The sequence below is a fragment of the Eucyclogobius newberryi genome, unplaced genomic scaffold (genome assembly GCF_026437365.1).
Source record: "Eucyclogobius newberryi isolate DKJ021-1_F unplaced genomic scaffold, fEucNew1.0.hap1 SCAF_22, whole genome shotgun sequence".
Taxonomy (NCBI): Eukaryota; Metazoa; Chordata; class Actinopteri; order Gobiiformes; family Gobiidae; genus Eucyclogobius; species Eucyclogobius newberryi.
In genome coordinates this window covers 7,325,961-7,346,265 of record NW_027315857.1, presented here as the reverse complement: position 1 = coordinate 7,346,265, position 20,305 = coordinate 7,325,961, and the positions used below count along the sequence as shown (strand labels likewise).

The 20,305-nt window shown below is 38.6% G+C and overlaps 1 protein-coding gene across 1 annotated transcript in view; it reads left to right on the top strand.

Annotated features, from left to right (window-relative positions):
• Nucleotides 1-20,305, top strand: part of LOC140371956 (adhesion G protein-coupled receptor L3) — a 271,947-nt gene that overhangs the window by 228,195 nt on the left and 23,447 nt on the right. The window contains exons 14-17 of the mRNA XM_072459197.1: nt 3,493-3,702; nt 8,273-8,493; nt 15,846-15,912; nt 18,666-18,757. Coding sequence (XP_072315298.1) covers nt 3,493-3,702; nt 8,273-8,493; nt 15,846-15,912; nt 18,666-18,757 — 590 coding nt within the window. The remainder of the gene's footprint in view (nt 1-3,492; nt 3,703-8,272; nt 8,494-15,845; nt 15,913-18,665; nt 18,758-20,305) is intronic.

The following is a 20,305-nucleotide window of genomic DNA, read 5'->3' as shown; positions in this document are numbered from 1 at the left end:
AGATGTTTGAAGTGTTTTTAAAAAGTAACATTTTCCGCAACAGACTCTGGGTTTAGATAATTATTGTGCAGATTATAAAAAATATGCAGATTAATTCATCATATATTTTTTTTAATTTACCATTTGTTCTCATTATTTTCTCCAAACTCTTTAAAGCTCGACTATAAAAACAAATCTGGTATATAGTAGATACAGAAAAGCTGCTCTATCACCCGCTGTTCCACAAGAGCAAACACTGACTTGAGGATATATATTGTACCAAATAGAGAGGGATAAAATGGTCCAACAGCCCAAATTTGTCAAAGATTGCAAACGGCAGCTGCGGCCTGAATACTACAGCAATGCTAGCGTCGCCTGCTGTATTCTGACATCTACAGATATTTTAACATGCGCTCACTTTTCTGAGGTAATGTCTTGTCAACAAACTCTTTGAAGATGTGAGTTGTGACGTGACGTGAATTCGCATTGCTTTAAATACACACAATTCACCAAGAAACAGCTTAAAAGTGGGAAGAAAACTGTGAATCAACAAAGTGCACAAGTCCACTGCAAACCACGCCCCTAATATGACGAGTTGGTGGCTATCTATGGCAACTTATCTCCATGGAGGCAAGCAGGGGGCACAGCTAAGTCAAGTGACAGGTTAGATCTGAGAGGTGATTCGTTGCATGTGCACGTTGTTCAAGGTATTTTCAAGCAATAAATACATTTACAATTCAATAAATGATAGATTGATACACTGAATGCTAAATTAACAAACATGTGCACCAACATCACCTTATCCACTTTACTTAAAAGCTTTTAGATTCGAAAATGCCCATCCACGTTTTAAAATACCTCGTCCAAAATACGGGAATACGGGGCTCTACCTAAAAGCCTGCTTAAAAGATGGCGAGTTTGTTGTCTATTTTTTGTTTTAAACTGATTTTTTTGCGGCCTGTTCAACAACAATCTGCTCGATATCAAATATTGCTAATCTCCAAATCAACAATTGCAATATTATCCATTTATCAATAAGATAAGGTAACTTTTATTAGTCCCAATACATCCCTCACCAGTACATAAGAAACATTTTTATTCACCCCTGACCGCTGAATTTTCCAGGTTCCATCCAAGTCACTTTAAATCGCAGGGTAGTCGCATTGCCTTGGCGCAGATTTGCATTCTCAAGCGCCAACCTCGGTCGCCGCCTGCTCTCAGGCCGCACGGAGGGGATTTGCGTACAGTCGCGCCCGCAGCGTGTTGATTCTTCCCTCCACAAACGTATCAGCTGTCGAGCGCGGCCACAGCGGCGTATTAGTGCCTGAAAAGAGAACATTATCTAAAAAGCCAGAGTGAAAGTTATCGAGTGTGTTGGCTGTGATTGCGTTCCCGTTTAGCCAGGCCTAGACACCTGTGGCCCCTTTGGACTGCGCACTTTGTATTCCTTTTGTTGGCGGACCAGAATGGAACGGCGGGGGGCATTTTGGATTGATTCACGCTGACTAATTTATGATTCATATCGCCCACCTGTGGCTCGCTGCGTTGCGGCGTATTGGAGGGCTCGGAGAACGCACCTCCAGGAAACAGAGATTATGATTTGGCTTCATGGTCATGTTTTTGGGCTTGCAACAATTGATTACTTTGTCTTTTATTTATAACCGTGTGAATAAGTAAAGGCGGGCTTCCAATCCCTCTGTTGTTATTGTTAAAATGTATTTCATTTTTAACCATAAACTCCAGGCACAAAAGGCAAAAAAAAAAAAAGGTTTTCAGCACCAGAATGAAATATGACTCTCCCCACACAAGGCGCTCTTGACTCACATGTTGACTTATTGGTACAAAACTTCTCCCGACGGACGGAAATGCAATGTAATGTAGGTCCAATGTGTAAGACTAAAGTTCTTGAGAAATATGTTTGAGTAAATAACATACGAGACAACCAGAAATTACTATTTGAATTTACAATACAAACACAATTTAATGTATTTATTTAGCTAACCTTTATTTCTCCAGGTAGGTCGATTGAGAACAACGAAAATCTGGCTCAGAGGCAGCTGCACAAGAAAGCAGAGTGATATTGCTTACAAGTAGAACATACAGAGATAAAACATAACATTGTTATGTTTTAACACATTTGACTATTCACTATATAAAAGAGTAGGAAAGCTGTGCATTAATATGATAGAAAGGCCGTGGTAACTAGAAAAAACCTTTCTAATTAAAATTTTAGACTCTCCGTTCTATAGAGTAAATCATATTAATATGTAAAAAGAGGATTAACAGATGTGCCCTGGATTTATAATTCCATTAATATTGTGTTAGCATGTTGTTTAAGTCATATGATCTTGCTATTACCGTGTAATAATGTGCTTGTGCCATCCAAAAAGATACCAAAGACATAATAACTACACCTTAATAAGCCTTGATAGAGCATGAACAAAGTCCTAATTCATAACTAACTAATAGTTTAATAAGAATGATTAGTGATTATTATGTGTGTTCATGCTTTATAAACTATTTGTGCAAGGCTATTAAAGGTATAGTTAGTATAAAGTGTCATCATTGGCTCGAGCCTTCCAGAATGGAATGGATCGAGACATTGTTCTTGCCAGGTTTCTTATTATTGTTTTGCATGGTAAAATTTTGCCACAACTCGGGCATTTTTGACCCTCTAACATTGATGAATGTCACACATGGGGGCATAGGTCACACATGGCGACAGAGACGCGATATTTACGCTCTCTGCGTAACACGCCCTCAAAAAAGGTTTAATTTTCAAGGACAAGTCACGCCTATTGGAAATGATCTACGGAGCTCATATTTAAATAAATACCCATGTAACAAATTTACTCTAAAGCGCCCCCTACCCATTGTCTGAAAAACTCAACATTGTCTGATTTGTTTGAAACTCATGGTTTATATTCTCCTTGAGACGCCATGAAAAAAGTGCATTGAAGATATTGTGTATTTTCACAATTGGCCAGCAGAGGCGCAATGAATGCCTTCACTTCCTCTTCCGCTTTTATTTTAATGGGACATTTCCTCTCGTGCTGCATTAGAATTATTATTCTTTAGACTTTATTCTGTAGGTTTTATTCTTTATTTAGACTTTATTCTTTCTGCCACAACTCGGGTATTTTTGACCCCTGAACATAAATGAAAAGTCACGGGTCACCGAGGCTCTCTCTCTTTCTCCCTTCTCAGGTCTGCGTTCAGCACAATCATGCAATTTGTCAGGACAAACAACTATTTGAATCGCAAACTACGCAATCATCAACAGTGAATTACTGAGCTTGGTTTGGTATGCCGCAAAACGCAGCAGAAAACATGGACAGGCGGGAAGGTGGTCGCGCGGGAAGGCTGACGCGCGGGAGGCGAGAGCCATCATCTACGCTCCGCGGCTTTAATTTTATTTTATTATTACATTTAGTAGTCAAATCCTGAAGAAAATATTAGTACTGTTATATAAGTACTGTACAATTAAAAGCCATTGTCTTCCTCCTCCCACAGAACACAGACCCTGTTCACGACATGCTCCTGGACGTCATCACTTGGGTGGGCATCCTGCTGTCTCTGGTGTGTCTGCTCATCAGCCTCTTCACCTTCTGCTTCTTCCGCGGCCTCCAGAGCGACCGAAACACCATCCACAAGAACCTGTGCATCTGCCTCTTCATCGCCGAGTCGCTCTTCCTCGTGGGGATCAACCGAGGTGACCAACCGGTAAGTTATTGTGTTCGTGGGGGTGCTAGGAAGAAGGCCTGACACTGTGGGACAGAACTTCGATGATGTGGCGCTGTTCGTCATGGTAACGCATACCGTATTTTGCGGAGTATAAGTCGCACCAGCCAAAAAACGCATAATAGAGAAGGAAAAAAACATATAAGTCGCATTTTTGGGGGGAAATATATTTGATAAAATCCAAGACCAAGAACAGACATTAAATCTTGAAATGCAATTTGAAATAATAACAGATTAAAGAACATGGTGAATAGGTGTATGTATGCTAACGCTAACACCTTCAGCTACATGACGTGTCTGTTATGTTAACGTAACATATGAACAGTTATTCAGATATCTATAGCATAAAGTACATGCAAGTTTACCAAAGCATAAGTTTTACCCCAAATCACTAAATCCATTGAATTCTTCTTCCACTGTGTCACTTCTAAACAACTCCACAAACTCTGGAGGTAGAGGAAGTGCTGATTCTTCTTCTGTGTCGCTTAGAGCCTATAGCGCCCTCTTGTGGTTGTCAGTGTGAAAATAATCAACATGTGACATGCGGTTGCCAGTGTGAAAATAACTAAAAATATCACATAGTATAAGTTGTCAAAATTATGAAAAAAAGGTGTGACTTATAGTTCGGAAAATACGGTAATCTTCCATTGCTATGAAAAGGGATTTTGTTACTGTAAACACAATTGGGCTGCGTTCATACCTGTCATTATTTGGTCATACATTGAGCCCATTTTAGTCCTGATGTGGTTTTGGTCCTGTCCTAGTCTTTGTTTAGTCCTGATCTAGTCCAAGATTAGTTTTGGAATCAGAAGGGAAAAAAATGGTTACAGTTTGAACTAAGATAATGAGCAAATATCCTCTAAACATCCACTAAATCCATGTTAAGAGACTGACATCATCTAAACAGAAAATCTGCATCTGTTAAAACATATCATTTTCTCTCCCAGTTTAAATCCTCACATTTGCCATATTAATCTCACGGCTTAATGTTCTTTCAGCTGATCTCAATTTTGTCTTCGTAGTTTAATAGTGATGCCACTTTTATTACTAGTGGGAAAACACACACTTTGATTAATTTGTGCAGCCAGAGAAAACGTTAAACTTTGTTGCCAGTTGCTGTTTCATGTGGATAAGCTCAGTAATTACAGAGACATGAACCCAAATAAAAGACAAAAATATCAAATTCTACCCTAGGATTCTGACACGCCTTCCCCCTCCATTTTAAACAGTCGAACTCAGCCTACTGGGAATCAATCGATTTTCATATACGCTACAAGAAAGTGGTCCATTATGCTATAAAAAAGAACACAGGTTGCTGAAAGCTTCAAGACGTGGCATTCATTTATTTCAGCAATAGTGCGTGATACAGACCTTTTAAAGACGCACATACATCTTGGCCATGCTCAATAATACATGACCTTTACAGTAATAGGTGTGTGAGGTGCTTATCCGAGACACTGTATTACTTATAGCATGGTAAATTGAAGAATAATACAAGGACGCCAAGAAATATTATCTTATCTAGACATCGATTTTGCCCTTCAAGTACTAACTCCCTGCTCTATAAATACACAAAACAATTCAACGCTTCCCACTGCCTCAAAGCTGGAAGTATTTGTTTTGCTATTCGTTGCCATGTTATAGAATAAAATGACTTTTCAGAAGGAGGGTAATGTATGACAAATATGTAGTCTAAACCCCTGTCTAATCAAAGTATTCATTTTAATAGATGTTAGTTTGGCTGTGTAGCTCGTTTGATGTAAACCTACTGTGATCCACGCTCTGCTATCCTGCTGTGCCCGAAGCCGGTGGCCATGAACTTGTTTTCCTGCTAATAAAAGTGAAGCTCTCAAGTTAACAAAAGCATGTCCTTGTCTGAAAAACATGGTAAAAACACACTGAACTCTTCATGCTCTCGGTTCACAAACGTCACAATGGAGATTCACAACGTGTGCACACGCTCTTGCTGCTTCATTGTATAAAGAGTATAATGTCTGACTACTTATTATTATATATGTAATACAACAGCTTCACGTTGTTTCAAATAATCCTGTGGCTTATTGTACACATGCACAATATATTTTCTGCAGTTAAACCAACCCCAATACAATGCCTTTACGACGTCAGTGTTTAATCTATTTTAAGGCACTACCTACTTGTCATGCAAAAGTCACTTGAATATTGTGACATCATCAAAAGTCTCATAATAATATTGTGGGCTGGATAATATATGAAATTATAACCTTTGCATTGTTTTGTTGGAGCCGCAGCGAAGACAAAACTAGGAACTGCATAGACCATGATCCTTTGCTCCATTTCAGTGCAGAGCCATGAAGAATAGTACGCTCCAGTTGTCAACTTTGGTTCCCTGTTAGAAACACAACACATTATAAAATACAAACATACACTGGATACTAAAACACAAATAATACATTCAATACAATTTGCCAATATATAAAAACACATTTACACATACAATATGAGATAAAATAATTTAAAACAGAGCATTTGCACTGCTGGTAGTCCTTGACCAGTGCTTTAAAATAATTAAAAGGCACAAAAGTATTAAAAAAGTCTTTTTTACTGTGTTGACACGATGGGACTGTAAGACACAAATATCTTGAGACCTCAAACAGTGACAACTTGACCTGAGGTGCCACTAATTTGATAAATAAGCAGGCAAAATGCAAACTAGAGCCTTGTACACACACAAAAGACAGTTCTCTTCTCTTTTTGCATCCACTGATTGCCATTCTATTAAAGAATATAATTCACAGTGGTGAGTTCTGTGTCCTTCCAATTAAAGTCAGTCCCAAAACATGTTTCTCTTTCTACCGTGCACACAATGAAAGCTACTGGCCTGGGCCTTCCCTTTTCCTTTCATAACCTTTTATAACCTTTTATTGGCCTGATTCACCACCGCATCTACGATTACTCTCTTGAACTGCAATTAACATCCACTCAACCTTTTAGTCATTTAACTGAAATGATTTGGGTGACAAAAGCTGCCGGTTATGTCGAACTGTGCCTGTAACGACGCCAACGTGTGCAAGTGCTGCGTTCTGTTATTCTTGGAAAGGGGGAGCGCTCCAGAAGTGAATGATTCTGTCTTTGCACCTGCCACTGATGGACGTTACAGCTCCTGGATTGTCTTTGTTTTCCTCATTCACCCATGCCAGCTAGTAAACAAGCACACCGGCTAAAAGCGTCTTCTGCCAGCAACCGCAGGCAAAACTCCAGCCCCTCGAGCCAAAGCTAGTTCAATGCAGCAAATAGTGTGAAATGTGCACTTATAACAAGGTCAAAATCACTCTTAGCATCTAACATCGTACGTATGCTCCCCAAGAGTTGTATGCATCATCTGTTGTCTCGTTGAAATCCTAAGTTATGCATTTTCTTTATATAAAGTATGCTTAAAAGCCAGTGGTTGTCACGAAAGATTGTGATGATGATGATGATGATAAATAAGAAAAATGCGGTAAGAGAAACCAAGGTCTTGCTCACCTCCCTTGACAAAATATCTGTATTATTAAAGCAGAATGTGGAGAATGTCAAGTTTAAGGGTTATTGTGTTTATTTATCCAATGTTTAACTATGTGTAACACGGACATTCAATCATTTATAAAGTTCATGGCCAGGAGAGCGTTTCTGTGAGATTGGCCTTAGATGCAGCGACGTAGTGATGTATTTAAATCTGTCTAACTACTTCCTAGCTCTAACAAACCCTTTGGCACATTCATATAATATTCATATGCATACCGTCCGGGTGCGTACATGTCTTGAACAGCTTTATTCAGATACAGAAGTGACCTCCAAAGCACAGTCAAGCCGACTGATGCTTACATTATGGCTCTTACTTTATGGGTTAGTGAAAGAGCACAGTGTTCACAAAGGGCTGCTTTTACAATATGCATTATGGGGCTAAACACAAAATGTACTCATTTGCAAGAAAAATGCCAGGTACCCCAGCTTTATGTTGATAGGGGAGTTGGAATCGCTAAAGGAAACGCACAACATGCTTCAGAGTACCAATGTCACTGAGATAAATGTGCGATATCTTTGATACAACGTGACATTTTAGTATATTTCTTTATTTGTGCCCTGAAACTATATCATACAGTATACATTTGCTATTTTGGATGGATGGATGGACTATGTTACGCTGCATTTAATCTTAATTTATCCCACCAAATTCTTGACATTGAAAATGAAAAGGGTTTGCAAAAAAAATGAATAAATATCGAGATTGTTTTGGGGGAGGAGCCAGATCTCAGATGATTTTGATCTCATTCTTGTCCTCTTTCTTACATTGCTTTTAAGTAGTAAATAAATCTGCTTGTTGTGAGTGTTCATACTTCACTTTGATCGGTTAATTCCATCCTTCACTCACTTTTTATCGCCATAGTGACCGTCCTGTACCTTGCGTTTTTCGATACACAAAACAAAAGTGAATCCAGACTGCTGTATATTCAGACCATAACTCAACACTTTGACTTCTAGCATTCTAAATATAGTCGTATAATTGGACTTTTGATCTCTCTCTGCCCTCCAGATTGCGTGTGCCGTCTTTGCTGCCCTGCTTCACTTCTTCTTCCTGGCGGCGTTCACCTGGATGTTCCTGGAGGGCGTTCAGCTCTACATTATGTTGGTAGAGGTGTTTGAGAGCGAACACTCCAGGCGCAGATACTTCTACATCGTGGGTTACGGGGTTCCTGCTCTCATCGTGGCTGTGTCGGCCGCCGTGGACTACAGAAGCTACGGGACGGAACGAGTGTAAGTTTTGTTTTTGTAGATTTATATAGGAAGTCAGTACCGGGTCAAACAATATTCATTCTGCGCTGAAGCTTGGGTAAAGAAATGCTGTAGGGATGTCACAATATCAAATGTTAGTGTTACGATTATTGTAAGAAGAAATATCACAATTTAACTGTTATTCACTTTTGTTAATATCAAGAACAAACAACAGTAAAATGTTTAATTTTTGTCGCTTTTGTCTTGCTTAGCTAAATCAAACTTTCTAAATTTGTGAAGTAAATATAATAAGTTAACCATAGGCTTATAATAAATATAAGCTAACATAAACAGCCAGATATGAGAGATCGTTACCTTCAATGTATGGATTGAATTGAAATAATGTATTTTTGCTTCTAAAATGTTACATTTTTTTAGTACTTACAATTATTTTGTGACCTGAATAATCCCAATGATCAATTCACTGAATAATCTTGACATCCCTAAAATGGAGATATGATTTTCATTTGAACCTGGAGCCAATAACTGGCTAAGCTCTGTTGTTTGGTTCCTAGCCTGTTATATAAATACCGGTAGTATGTATATGATGGTGGAGGTCATAGTCTTGTCCCAGTTTCTTTGCCACATTTATATCTGTCTGCCCCAGGGCGGCTATGTCTTTTTTTATCAAAGCTTTCATGAGTGCTGGACTGATGTCAATTCGTTAATACTAGATTTTTCCCCACTCGTTTAAGAAAGAAATATGCCACAAATAGCAGTGTTGACAACTTGCAAATCTTTCTTTTATTGCATTTGGATCAAACCATCTTTTTATCTCTGGCAGAAGAATGGGCATTGTTGTAACCGCTGAGATCCAAAATACTAACATGTTGGGACCCAGTTGCATTGTTGGAGGAACGTCAGGGTGTTAACACAGATTTGGAATGGAGCAGAGCGACTAAACCAAAAAGACATCCGATTTCCACTGAACAACAGAGGCTTTTGCTCGAGGAAGCGCGGCGTAGCGTCTCACGGCTTTGTCCGCCGCTGCTCGTTTTTAATCTCAAAGCCATCTGATGATAATAAACGGGCGCGTCAGCACTTTCTCTTCTGATGTTTATCGCACCGTCTCGCACACACCGGAGGCCCCGCAGACACTCGGGAGATGGGCACGGTCGTAGTTCTCCGTGATGGATGAGCTGATCACTTGCCACAGTCTGAGCCCTGGCGTCACGTGAATAATTAAAGCCACAGGGACAATTATATGCAGCCACTGAATAATGAGGGAGAAGGTGCTGGGAATCAGGGGGATCGTGCTAAAATGTTTACTGTACAAGGAAATGTTTGCTAAAATAAACAAAACAACAAAAAAACTAAGAAATTAGCATTGTAGCTCATTCTACTACTACCGTGGTTTCTGGACAATAAGTCGCACTGGACTATAAGTCGCACAAGCCAAAAAATGCTTAATAGAGAAGAAAAAAACATATATAAGTTGCACTGGAGTATGAAATGTGGTTGCAAGTGTGAAAATAACAAATAATATAGTATAAGTATATGAGTATAAATATAAGTAAAAGTCGCACCCCGGCCAATACTATGGAAAAAGGTGTGACTTATAGTCCGGAAAATACGGTACTTTTGATTTTTGACACAGTTTGCCAAATCTCCCTCTCTTACTAACTAATATTTAGGGCTGCAATGACTTTGTGACTTGTCGACTGCAAAAAATCATGGTCGTTGTATTTTGGTAATGGTTAATATGATAATACAGATGCTAAAACACAAACTTAAACACCTTGAATAACACAGACGGTGACATTGTTCAATCAAAATGTATCAACAGTACACTTTATTCTAACCCTAACACCAACCCCATTCTCCGTCTAGAAGCCTTCAGTAACCTTTATTTAGTTAAAAAATATAATTCAAAATCTCAAAAACAATAATAAAGTTAGTAACGCTATTATAGTTGGAGTTTATAGAAAAGATAATATAACTTTAACATCTTTATTTGCTGAGATTAGTGCATTACTGTAGCGCTATTATTAGTCCTTGTCTTCATTTAATCAGCGCTGTGTACAACAGTAGAAAACATGGTAATGGCTCAGTTTGGAGTCTGGGAGCAGGCACAATTACATTTACATAAGCGAGGTCTTGCCACAACAATTTTGTGTATACAACAAATTAGCAAATATTTAATTTCCCGTGCTTGTGTTGTTTAGGTATTTGCAAGTAAGACCTGCGGTAGCAAGCAAATAGAAAAGCAAACTCTATTAATCTCTGAATTAGGCCCAAGCAATATGACGATCTGGTCCCTGTGACGATCTGTGTAATCTCGTGTTATCATATTGTGATTTAGTACTCATTTTAATGCAGATCAGAGCTCAAATACTCTCTTCTCCACTCGCTCCTCGTGTTGGTCAGTCTTTGTCATGTGTCCCGAGTGATTGACACGTGGATTCAACCAATCACAGGAGCTTTCAGAATCTCCCAGAAGCTGCACACGTGACCTTAAAGACACTAAGGGTGCATTCACAGGACAATTTTGAGGATCAGGATCAGCGAATGTGCAGTCGAATTCTGAAAACGACAACAACAACAAGGTCCGGTTGGGGGGGTTGAATTTCATCATTTTAAACTTAACTAGAAGTTTTTGAACGTCAAATGCACAAACTGAGAGCATGATTGTCGCAACTTTGTTCTCAAATTGGGTCGAGAATCAGAAAAGGTTTATTGCTATTGTTGATGAACAAAATTCCACAAAATAGGAACTTTCTATGGTGATTTGGTGCAACATAAAACAATGAACAATGATAAAACAACATGTATAAAATCAAAAAGGGAAACAATTAAGTTAAGCTATAGGATCAAAAAATACAAATAGGCTTACGATGTACACACAATTTCCAGTTAAATTTACAGTGCTGAAAGTGAACAGTGCAGTGAGGGATTGATTAGATTAGTATGAAATATGTATTGTGAAAGTTCATAAGTCCACATATTTTTTGGTGAAATTAAAGTTTGTGATCCGGTTTTGCAAGAACAAGAAAATCATCGTGCTACTTTTTCCGGGCATATTACCCGCACGTTCCGTTCTCAGCGTCGTTCTGTCCATCAGTTCCTGGACATGTGCTGACCGCTGGGGCCAGTAGGGAACACAGCACCACAGTACTAGCAAATATTTAAAGGTAAACAAGCTGCGTAACAAATAAAAGCTTCTCTCACCTCGTTTTCTTGACTCTTTTCCGACAAATGTGACCCAAAACCTGCCGTAGGTGCCTCCATGTTTGTTTTCTTACCCACTATTTCTTCAGTTTCTGTCATTTCTCTAACTGACAATGATCTCCCTCTCGTGGTTATTTACCAGAACCAGTTATTCGACGGTACTCTTGGAACGTCCAGATCTGGGGCGTACTAAATGAGCCTTTGTACAACCGTCTATTTGACTTTCAGCTTGATGTCCAAAACAAACATTGGACAATCTGAAATTCCAATACATAAGCATTGAATATTTGCTCATATTCTTCGCTTTCCCTTCCACCATGGCCTTGCGCCGGTCAGTCTCACCCTCCATCCAGTGAAATGACTATCTGCGTTACAGTGATTTTTGCACATTGAGCCGTTTTGACAGCGTGTGGCGGCTCAGTGCAGTGGGTGGCAGGAATCTCCGAAGACTCAAGCTGTTGGCATGCGCTCGGCTAGTGTTTTGACTGGCGCGGGTATAACGCTCTTATTTTGCCACTAAAGTGTAAGAAAGTAGCTCGGGAGGAGGGTGGAGATAAAAGTATGTTCCCAAAAGCTGCCGTGACAAAAGTTGAGGACAGCCCACAGCTCTCGACGCCCACTTGTTCTTTAAATCTTTCTATGATCTGAAGAAGGGGGAAAACATGAACAATAGCCTCTTCAGAATAATTTAGCGCTCTTTGATGGGTTGCCAGATCTCTACGCGTGTTTTCGGCTTTTGTTTGGCTTTCTTGTACGCCCATGCGACTTGTGCGGCGTTGATGCAGCGGCGTCGGCCCCACAGCGCAAGAGCTCGCAGCAAAGGGACAGTCCATTTGTCACATTCTCGACACAGGCCGGCTCTTGCGCCGAGCGATTGTGAGAAGAGAAGTGAAAATGTGATGGTGACGCTTTTGCGATTTTGTCAAGTCTGTTGTGTGGCAGCGAAGCGTGTTACCCAAATATTCACAATACAACAATTGGAATCCACATGTACCCAGTATGTTCTGCAGGCCAATACTAGATGTGGAAAATGTATTGGAAAGTGGATAATACAGTACAGTGAACCCTCGCAATAACGCGGTTCACTTTTCACGGTCTCGCTGCTTCACGGATTTGCATCATGCATTGTGTTCTGCATTCTGATTGGCTAAACAGTCTCTGTGTGTCAATAACGTTACACCGTTATTGACACCCACAATGTCGACAAAACGTTCTGCACCGACAAAGGTGTGAGTCCAAATGATGGTTTGGTTCATTTATTTAGCGAACACCACGTTCACGTTAGCCAACACAACAACGTCTACCTCGGTCCCACCCAGACACGTAATACAGGTAAACAGAACAGTATTGCCCCCTAGCTGTCAGCCATGAGAAGTGAAACTTAGAGAAGTGAAACCTAAGAAACTAACAAAAGGCACTTGCGGTCGGGCCCAAAAGGCAGAGGAAGATGCTAACTATCGCAGAAAAAGTTAAACTTAAAACAACAACAAACGTTTATGAAGTACTTTTATTTGTTAAACAAATGCTTGGGCCTGTAAAAAGGTTTTGTTTCTTGCTTTCAATGTTTTATGGAGTATTTCATTGTATAATAACTGTAAAAAAATAAAGGTTTCTACTTCGCCTATCGTGGGTTCTTTTTGGAACGTAACCCCCGCGATAAACGAGGATTCACTGTATAGAAATGTTGTTTTGGACTTTTAGAATATCGAGTTCATCGTCTATAATGAAATGACCTCAAGTCAGTTGTCAAGTGTCAACTAACGTGATTTCAGCCCTTTTGTGGTTCATTTTATGGTCTTGTACAGTACCTGAACCTCAACCAAGACATTTACAGGCACATTTTATCTCTTATTTCCTGATACGCTGTAAACAAAATAAAAATACCATCTGAATATCGTTCGAGACTTTGAGATCACGCCAAAAAAAATATAGGGATACATTTTTTTGTCAATATCACCCACATCAGTTAATATCACACTCGGTTTGATCATTTCAGTGCTCGAATTGCCTTCACTGCAAGGAAAACCAACTTCACTTTCAGCAACTACTGTTTTTAGCCTGATTCGAGCGTCAGGAGTCATTGAGCCTTCTTCTGGTGCTTTTAAATGTAGGGCTGGATGCCTTTTATTGGGAGTAGTACTCAAGCAACTTGTTTTTTTTATTAGCGGAACACTCATACTTTGATACATATTCTTGTATTCATAATTTTAGAACAACAACACAAATATTATGTCTCATTAAATACTATTTTCTTCGAGGGGAAATATTTTTGTATCATTAATTTGTGGCAGTGGTGCTGTGACACTGTCAGTGCTCTTCCGGGACCCACAAAGCCAATTTTTACAAAATGTTTTATTTAACTGCAGTACCTCAACTGTTTGGGAACCCAGTCCTATTCATATATATATATACAAACGTTATTTCCATATCCAAGGTCAAACTAGAATCCGTTTTTTTTTTTCTCCAAGTCTATCAATATTAAAGCAAGACAATATTACAAATCTTATTCCAAGTCATAAATATATTTCCCCAAAACCTGAGCACAATCTGAGTTAGAATCCGGCTCTATACTCTCCTGTCTAATAAAGCCTAAGGGCCAAAAAATCCTTTTAAAAAAAAACTGTGGTTTAGACGACTTTGGCCCGTAAAATGCACTTATCCCTAAATGCTTGTAAAACGTGGTTGATCTTCCTCCACTTCTCTTCCCTCATTCTTTTGCTTTTTCTTTTTCTGAATGACACCAGCGCTTCTTAGACTGTAATTTGCTAGTGTCCAAAAATGGAGGCGCCTGTCTGCTGCAGTGGCGGAGATTAACAGATTAATAATTCAGCCACGGGTCATGAATCATGTTTTTGTTCTGTTTCATTTTTCTGTGGGCGCCATGTCGTGTTTCGAGGTCCTCTTTTGTTGGTTTTAATCACAATCATTTGGTTTTTCGCTCATGTTTGGGTACAGGGTGAAAAGGACCGACTTATTACAACATGGGAAAAAAATTGGACTTTACAAAAGCTCAGAATTTTCATTGCTAGATGTGCCCGAGGTCAATGCAATTCTTTTGAAATATTTAAATGGTTTAACTTGCCTCTAAATGGGGTTGCATGACAAATCGATTGTAACAAAACATCTTTAAATGGTATTAATGTTAATACAGGCAGAGTTATTACATGACGTCAAAACCAAATTGTTGAGAAGTGTAAAAAATAACCTCAATTTGTCAATATCTCCACTAAAATGAATATTTAAGATCACGGTCAAAAGCTGTGATTGTTATTTCCGCAAATTAATTTTAGTTTAATTATTCGTTTTTATGCAATCTTCACTTTTCTGGACGAGTTTGTCTCCATGGATATGTTAGACAATCAAGACAAGGCAAGTTTATTTGTAAAGCACATTTCATACACAAGGCAATTCAAAGTGCTTCACACAACAGGAAAAATGCATTAAAATCACAAATAAACTACAGACCACATACATAATAATAATAATAATAATAATAATAACTTTTATTTATATAGCGCTTTTCAGTGACCCAAAGACGCTGAACATAGCATTCCAGACACTCTTTACCATATATTTATTTGACATTGCAGCATGACAGGTGATGGACACAAATTACTTTTAGATTGATTCTTTCCTTTTCTTTCCCAATCACTTGTAATGTAGTACAATCAAGATATAGATAAGTATAGGCAAAGCAATAACATCCATCCATTCACCATTAAAGGTACACAGTGCACCTTTAGTGGGTCGAGCATTTACCCCTGATCTAGACACTCTCTTGTTTGAGCCCTCTATAGTTGTGGGCTCTATTCTACTATGACAGATATAAATTATGATCCCCCATTCGCGCAAATCCCTTAATCCCCACTTCCTACCTTCAGCCAATCCAAATATACCTTAAATCAGAACAGTGCGCGCCTAAGGACCCATTTCCTCTTCCTGTTTTTATGCAGTTTAGCCTACAGAGCACCATTATTATTGCTGTCATGGAGTCGCAACGCACCCCTCCTTTGCCACTAAATTCTCCCTGTCGCTCATAACTCTTCTCGGCCCCTTGTGGCGACCCGTGCCTTTCCCAACTATGTCACTACAGCCTTGTACTTGATGTATTTCCTCTGAGCTTAAATCTCCTCTTTCTCCCCCTCTTGCTCTCTCCTCCATCGCAGTTGCTGGCTACGGTTGGACACCTACTTCATCTGGAGTTTCATAGGACCTGCAACCTTGATAATTATGGTAAGTGGACACAGGCACACACACACACACACACACACAAGCACGTTGGGTTTCAATGCTGTTTGGGGACATTACGTTCACTTACATCCATTTCCTTACATTAACTATAGTCACTACTTGCCTGACCTTAACTGAAGCCCTAACCGTAACCTATTTCAACCCATAACTCAACTTAAAGCACACATATTATGCATTATTTGAATAGTTATTGGGCTTTAAACATGCTAATAAGTACCTATTTTGCATCTCGTGTTTTAGAAATGACACAAAAAGAAATGTGCACACCAACTTATGTGCTAATAGAAGCATGCAGCTGTAGTGAACGCAATTTGACTTTTGGACTTAAAAACGGCACAGTAGATCTCAGGATTTCTATCTTAAAATCCAAATGTTGTCTGAGGCTCAGAGAAGACAGCCTCGTAAACCGGATTAATCAAACTATCGCGCTAAATACTACTCCAGGTGATGAAAAAACAATGTTATAATATGGTAAAAAGCATACAAAGGTAGATTCCGCATAATACATGTCCTTTAAAACCATGTTGTTTATCTAATAATAACATATTCACGCCAATCTGCACGAATTGAACGTTCATACAGATATGAGTCCTCACAATGTGATGAATCCCCGCCCACCACCCCATCCAGCACGCACTCACTTTTGCTCATTAACCCGTATTAGCCTCCGGGTCGTCTGCTTAAACGGTCCACCGAGATCCCCCTCTATCGCTAACACCTTTCCACGCTACCTCCGGGCACTGCAAAACGAATGAGGGCCACACTGAAAATATGGCAGTTTGTCACCCCAGCCGTGGTCACTGGCCGGGAACATTTGTGGTCAGGGTTGGTAGGTTGAAAAGATAGACTCTACTCAGTATGCAGCGTGGAGTAATCCGCATTATGATTGATTTTGTTCCAGCTCTACACTACTTTTTTTATTTGGCCAGCTTTTCGGTGCGAGGCATTATGCAAAACGGACACGCGCACTGACATACATTTCTGCAACTAGGACAAGCCTAATTTTGTATTATTTATTGATTTTTGCGTCAAGGAGTTTTAGAATTAAAAAGAAGAATATATACTCGTAAACATTGCGCTCTAGGAATAGTTTAAATTGCTTGGATCTTGCATTATGGATTACAGGATTATTTACTGGAGCCCTCAAACTCTTCAAACAAGTCTTTTTAGTGGCTGTAGCGAGCAGCAGTTGGCGAAATCTGAACATGCATAATGCAGTTTCACGCTCCACTTTTAGCATCTACAATGCTTTTCTTTGGGGCTCATGAGTCACTAGTTCTCCACGCTTCTGTACAGTCTGTGCGAGTCATGGCTTTGAAGCAGGATTTTACCTTACTCAACCTTAAGATCGCAAAGAAGACAATCGGGATTTGTGTAAATAGTAAAAGTGTTAATGAAAGGTGCACAATGTCACTTTTGTGCTGGTCTTTGCAATAAAAAAGTATGATAATAAAAGGATATATCTTGCATTTATAATAAGAATGAAAAATAACAAAAAAAAAACATATCGAAATGCAGTTGAAATAGTTGATTAAAGATAAACATGCAAAAAGGTTATGTAATGTAGGGTATCAAGCGACATTTTGCATAAATATACAGTCCTTTCACATTTTTCATATGAAACTTTAACTAATCCATTTAAAGGCACATTTCATTTCTGATTAGGGATGTCAAGATTACTAAGTTAAACGATAATTGTGATTATTGTCTTATGCATGATATTGAAATTATATATCTTGCATTTATTCAATTAAATAACTAGAAAAATGTGCATTCTTGCCAGGCAAAGAATAGCAATAACATCCCTCTACAGGTTAAGTTACATAGTACAACTTTAGATTTTAGATTGTCTTAAAGGTGCACTATACTGCTGTCGTTGTCGTTGTCATTGTTGTTGTCGTTGTTGTCGTGTTACTACACTGTAAGTTTTGGTGGAGGGTTGGTCTCATAAAAACAGTATTGCTTTGCTTGGAATATGCCACATAAACGTATCTATCTTTCATGTATTCAGTTACAAAATAATACTTAGTTGGTGGAGTCACCTGTTTGTTGCCATGGTGATGTGTTGTGCCACAGTCCAGGCTACTGAACATCTTCATAGAAAATCATTTCAGACCCTCTATATAAAAACGTATAAAGAGTCCCTTTAAAGACAGTGAATGCAACAGAAACTGTTTTGTTTAAATGTAATGAATAAAATAATAATAATAATAAAAAATATATATGTATAATCTTAAACTTTAGCATACCATAGTAGTTTGACCTATGGGGCATTACACAGAATCAGACTTACAGAATGAGACTTTATAATGAGTATTGTACAGTGAGCCTATCTTTTATTCTGGAAAAAATATAAATACAAATTGTTATAGAACATTGCAGCATTGCAGACCAAAGTCTTACCTTGTTTATCACACTTTCTGTTGGAACATCCAAACTAAACATTTGCTGTTCCCACGAGGTGTTAGATTTTTTACCGATATTGTTTCAAATAGAAGGAACACCATTGTATCTTTTCCTGGCAAGATTTCTTCACCAAACTTTTCAAACCTGGCGGACATTTCTTGCCGCTTCTCCCGCGTGTGAGTAGCTGCTGTTCCGTATCTCACCGTGGACATTTCAGAGGATTTTGCGCTCTGGTTGGCAAAGTGCGAATCTGGTCCAACAAAGTGCCTTGATTTAAAATGAATGGAATTGAAAAACACAAGCGTCACCTGTGTCTTCTTTTTCCTCAGCTCAACGTGATCTTCCTGGGCATCGCGCTCTACAAGATGTTCCATCACACGGCCATCTTGAAACCAGACTCCGGTTGCCTGGACAATATCAAGTAAGAGCACTCAGATTGCGCGGCTGTGTCCATTAAAGCAGGACCGAAATAGCCCTCGTGCACTTTATGATGTAAAGAATGTTTTACAGCGACAGTGAGAGATTCTAGCACTTAAAAGGCTGGAATATCATCCGTTTTACAGTTTTTAGAGTTTTATATGTCTTGTTTGATACAACAATTGTATCAAAATGCAGATAAAAGAGCTGATAAAGATGAACATGCAAAAAAAGTTATCTTATTAACTTACGAATTAGGGTTTCAAGCAATATTTAAGAACTTTTTTGCATACATTTATAGTCCTTTCACATTTTTCTCACATGAAACCTTAATTAATACATTTAAAAGCACATTTCTGATTAGGAATGTTAAGTGTATGCGGTTAATCGATAATTGTTATTATTTAGGTCACAATATTATCGGAAAGACTAAAAATGATAATAAAGACATTTTTAGAATATTGTTTTAAAAACTGTTTTTATAAATTCATAGGATAGTGACATTGTTCTAAGTCTATGTTTTCTAGGTCTTTTTTTAGTTCAATTAAAATAAATGTAATGGTTTTAGAAGCAAAATCATCACATTTCACATCAGAAAGTTTGATTTAATAAAGCAGTGTGTTAAGAATACAAAAAGGACATTATGGATGTTATTGTCAGTTTGGTTGTGATGTTATTAATAGTGAATAATTGTAAAATCACAATGTTTATTCTCACAATAATCGCTACACTACAATATGAAAGCGTGACATCCCTCTTTCCTATGTAGGTTGACATAATATCTTCTGAATACTATTATACGTTTAAAAATTCAAGCCTTTTTGCTAATAATTGCCTAACCATAACCATGACAAGTAAACGCTTAAATAATACAGTAATGTCAAATAACTACGGTGCATGATTTTGAAACACATTTTCAATTTTTTTCTCAAAAAGCGACTGGAACTGTGTTATTAAAATGTTGCAACAAAGGTGTTTTTAAGTAAACTTGGCTCAAAAGTGTAAAAGCTTCAGTGAAGTGTGAAGAATGACGCACTTTCAGAGCTTCGTTAAACACAGACAGTTTTGTGTTAGCATATCATAAAAACAACACGCTCAAGCCATTCTCCTTGGACTTTGAATAACCAGTGAAAGACATTTGGTGGATGGGAGGACAGGAGACAGTCTGGCACAGCCCTCAACCTCTGTTATCTGCCTGTCACTGCGGCTGTGATGAATATTCATAGTGTTTATGAGTTATGCACGTTTTCTTCTGTTTATCTGTGCCTGTTTGCTCTCAGATAATACCAACACCTCGGGGACACTGCTCAACAAACTTCCCAACTGTTCATATGATTCTCTATTGGTGCAGGTTTCCTTCACGTTTATTCAAAGTCATCAGTCGTTATTCCTCATTAGGCTGATGTTCTTGTGCTTCGTGAGCTCTGAGTGACCGAAATCTGTAGCCAAACCACACACTAACCTCTGTATTAGTCCAAATGATAGCTTCAAACCAATCTTCTCTATATTCATTGCTCCACCAGAAGTGTACGATCTTATTTGAATAGATCCA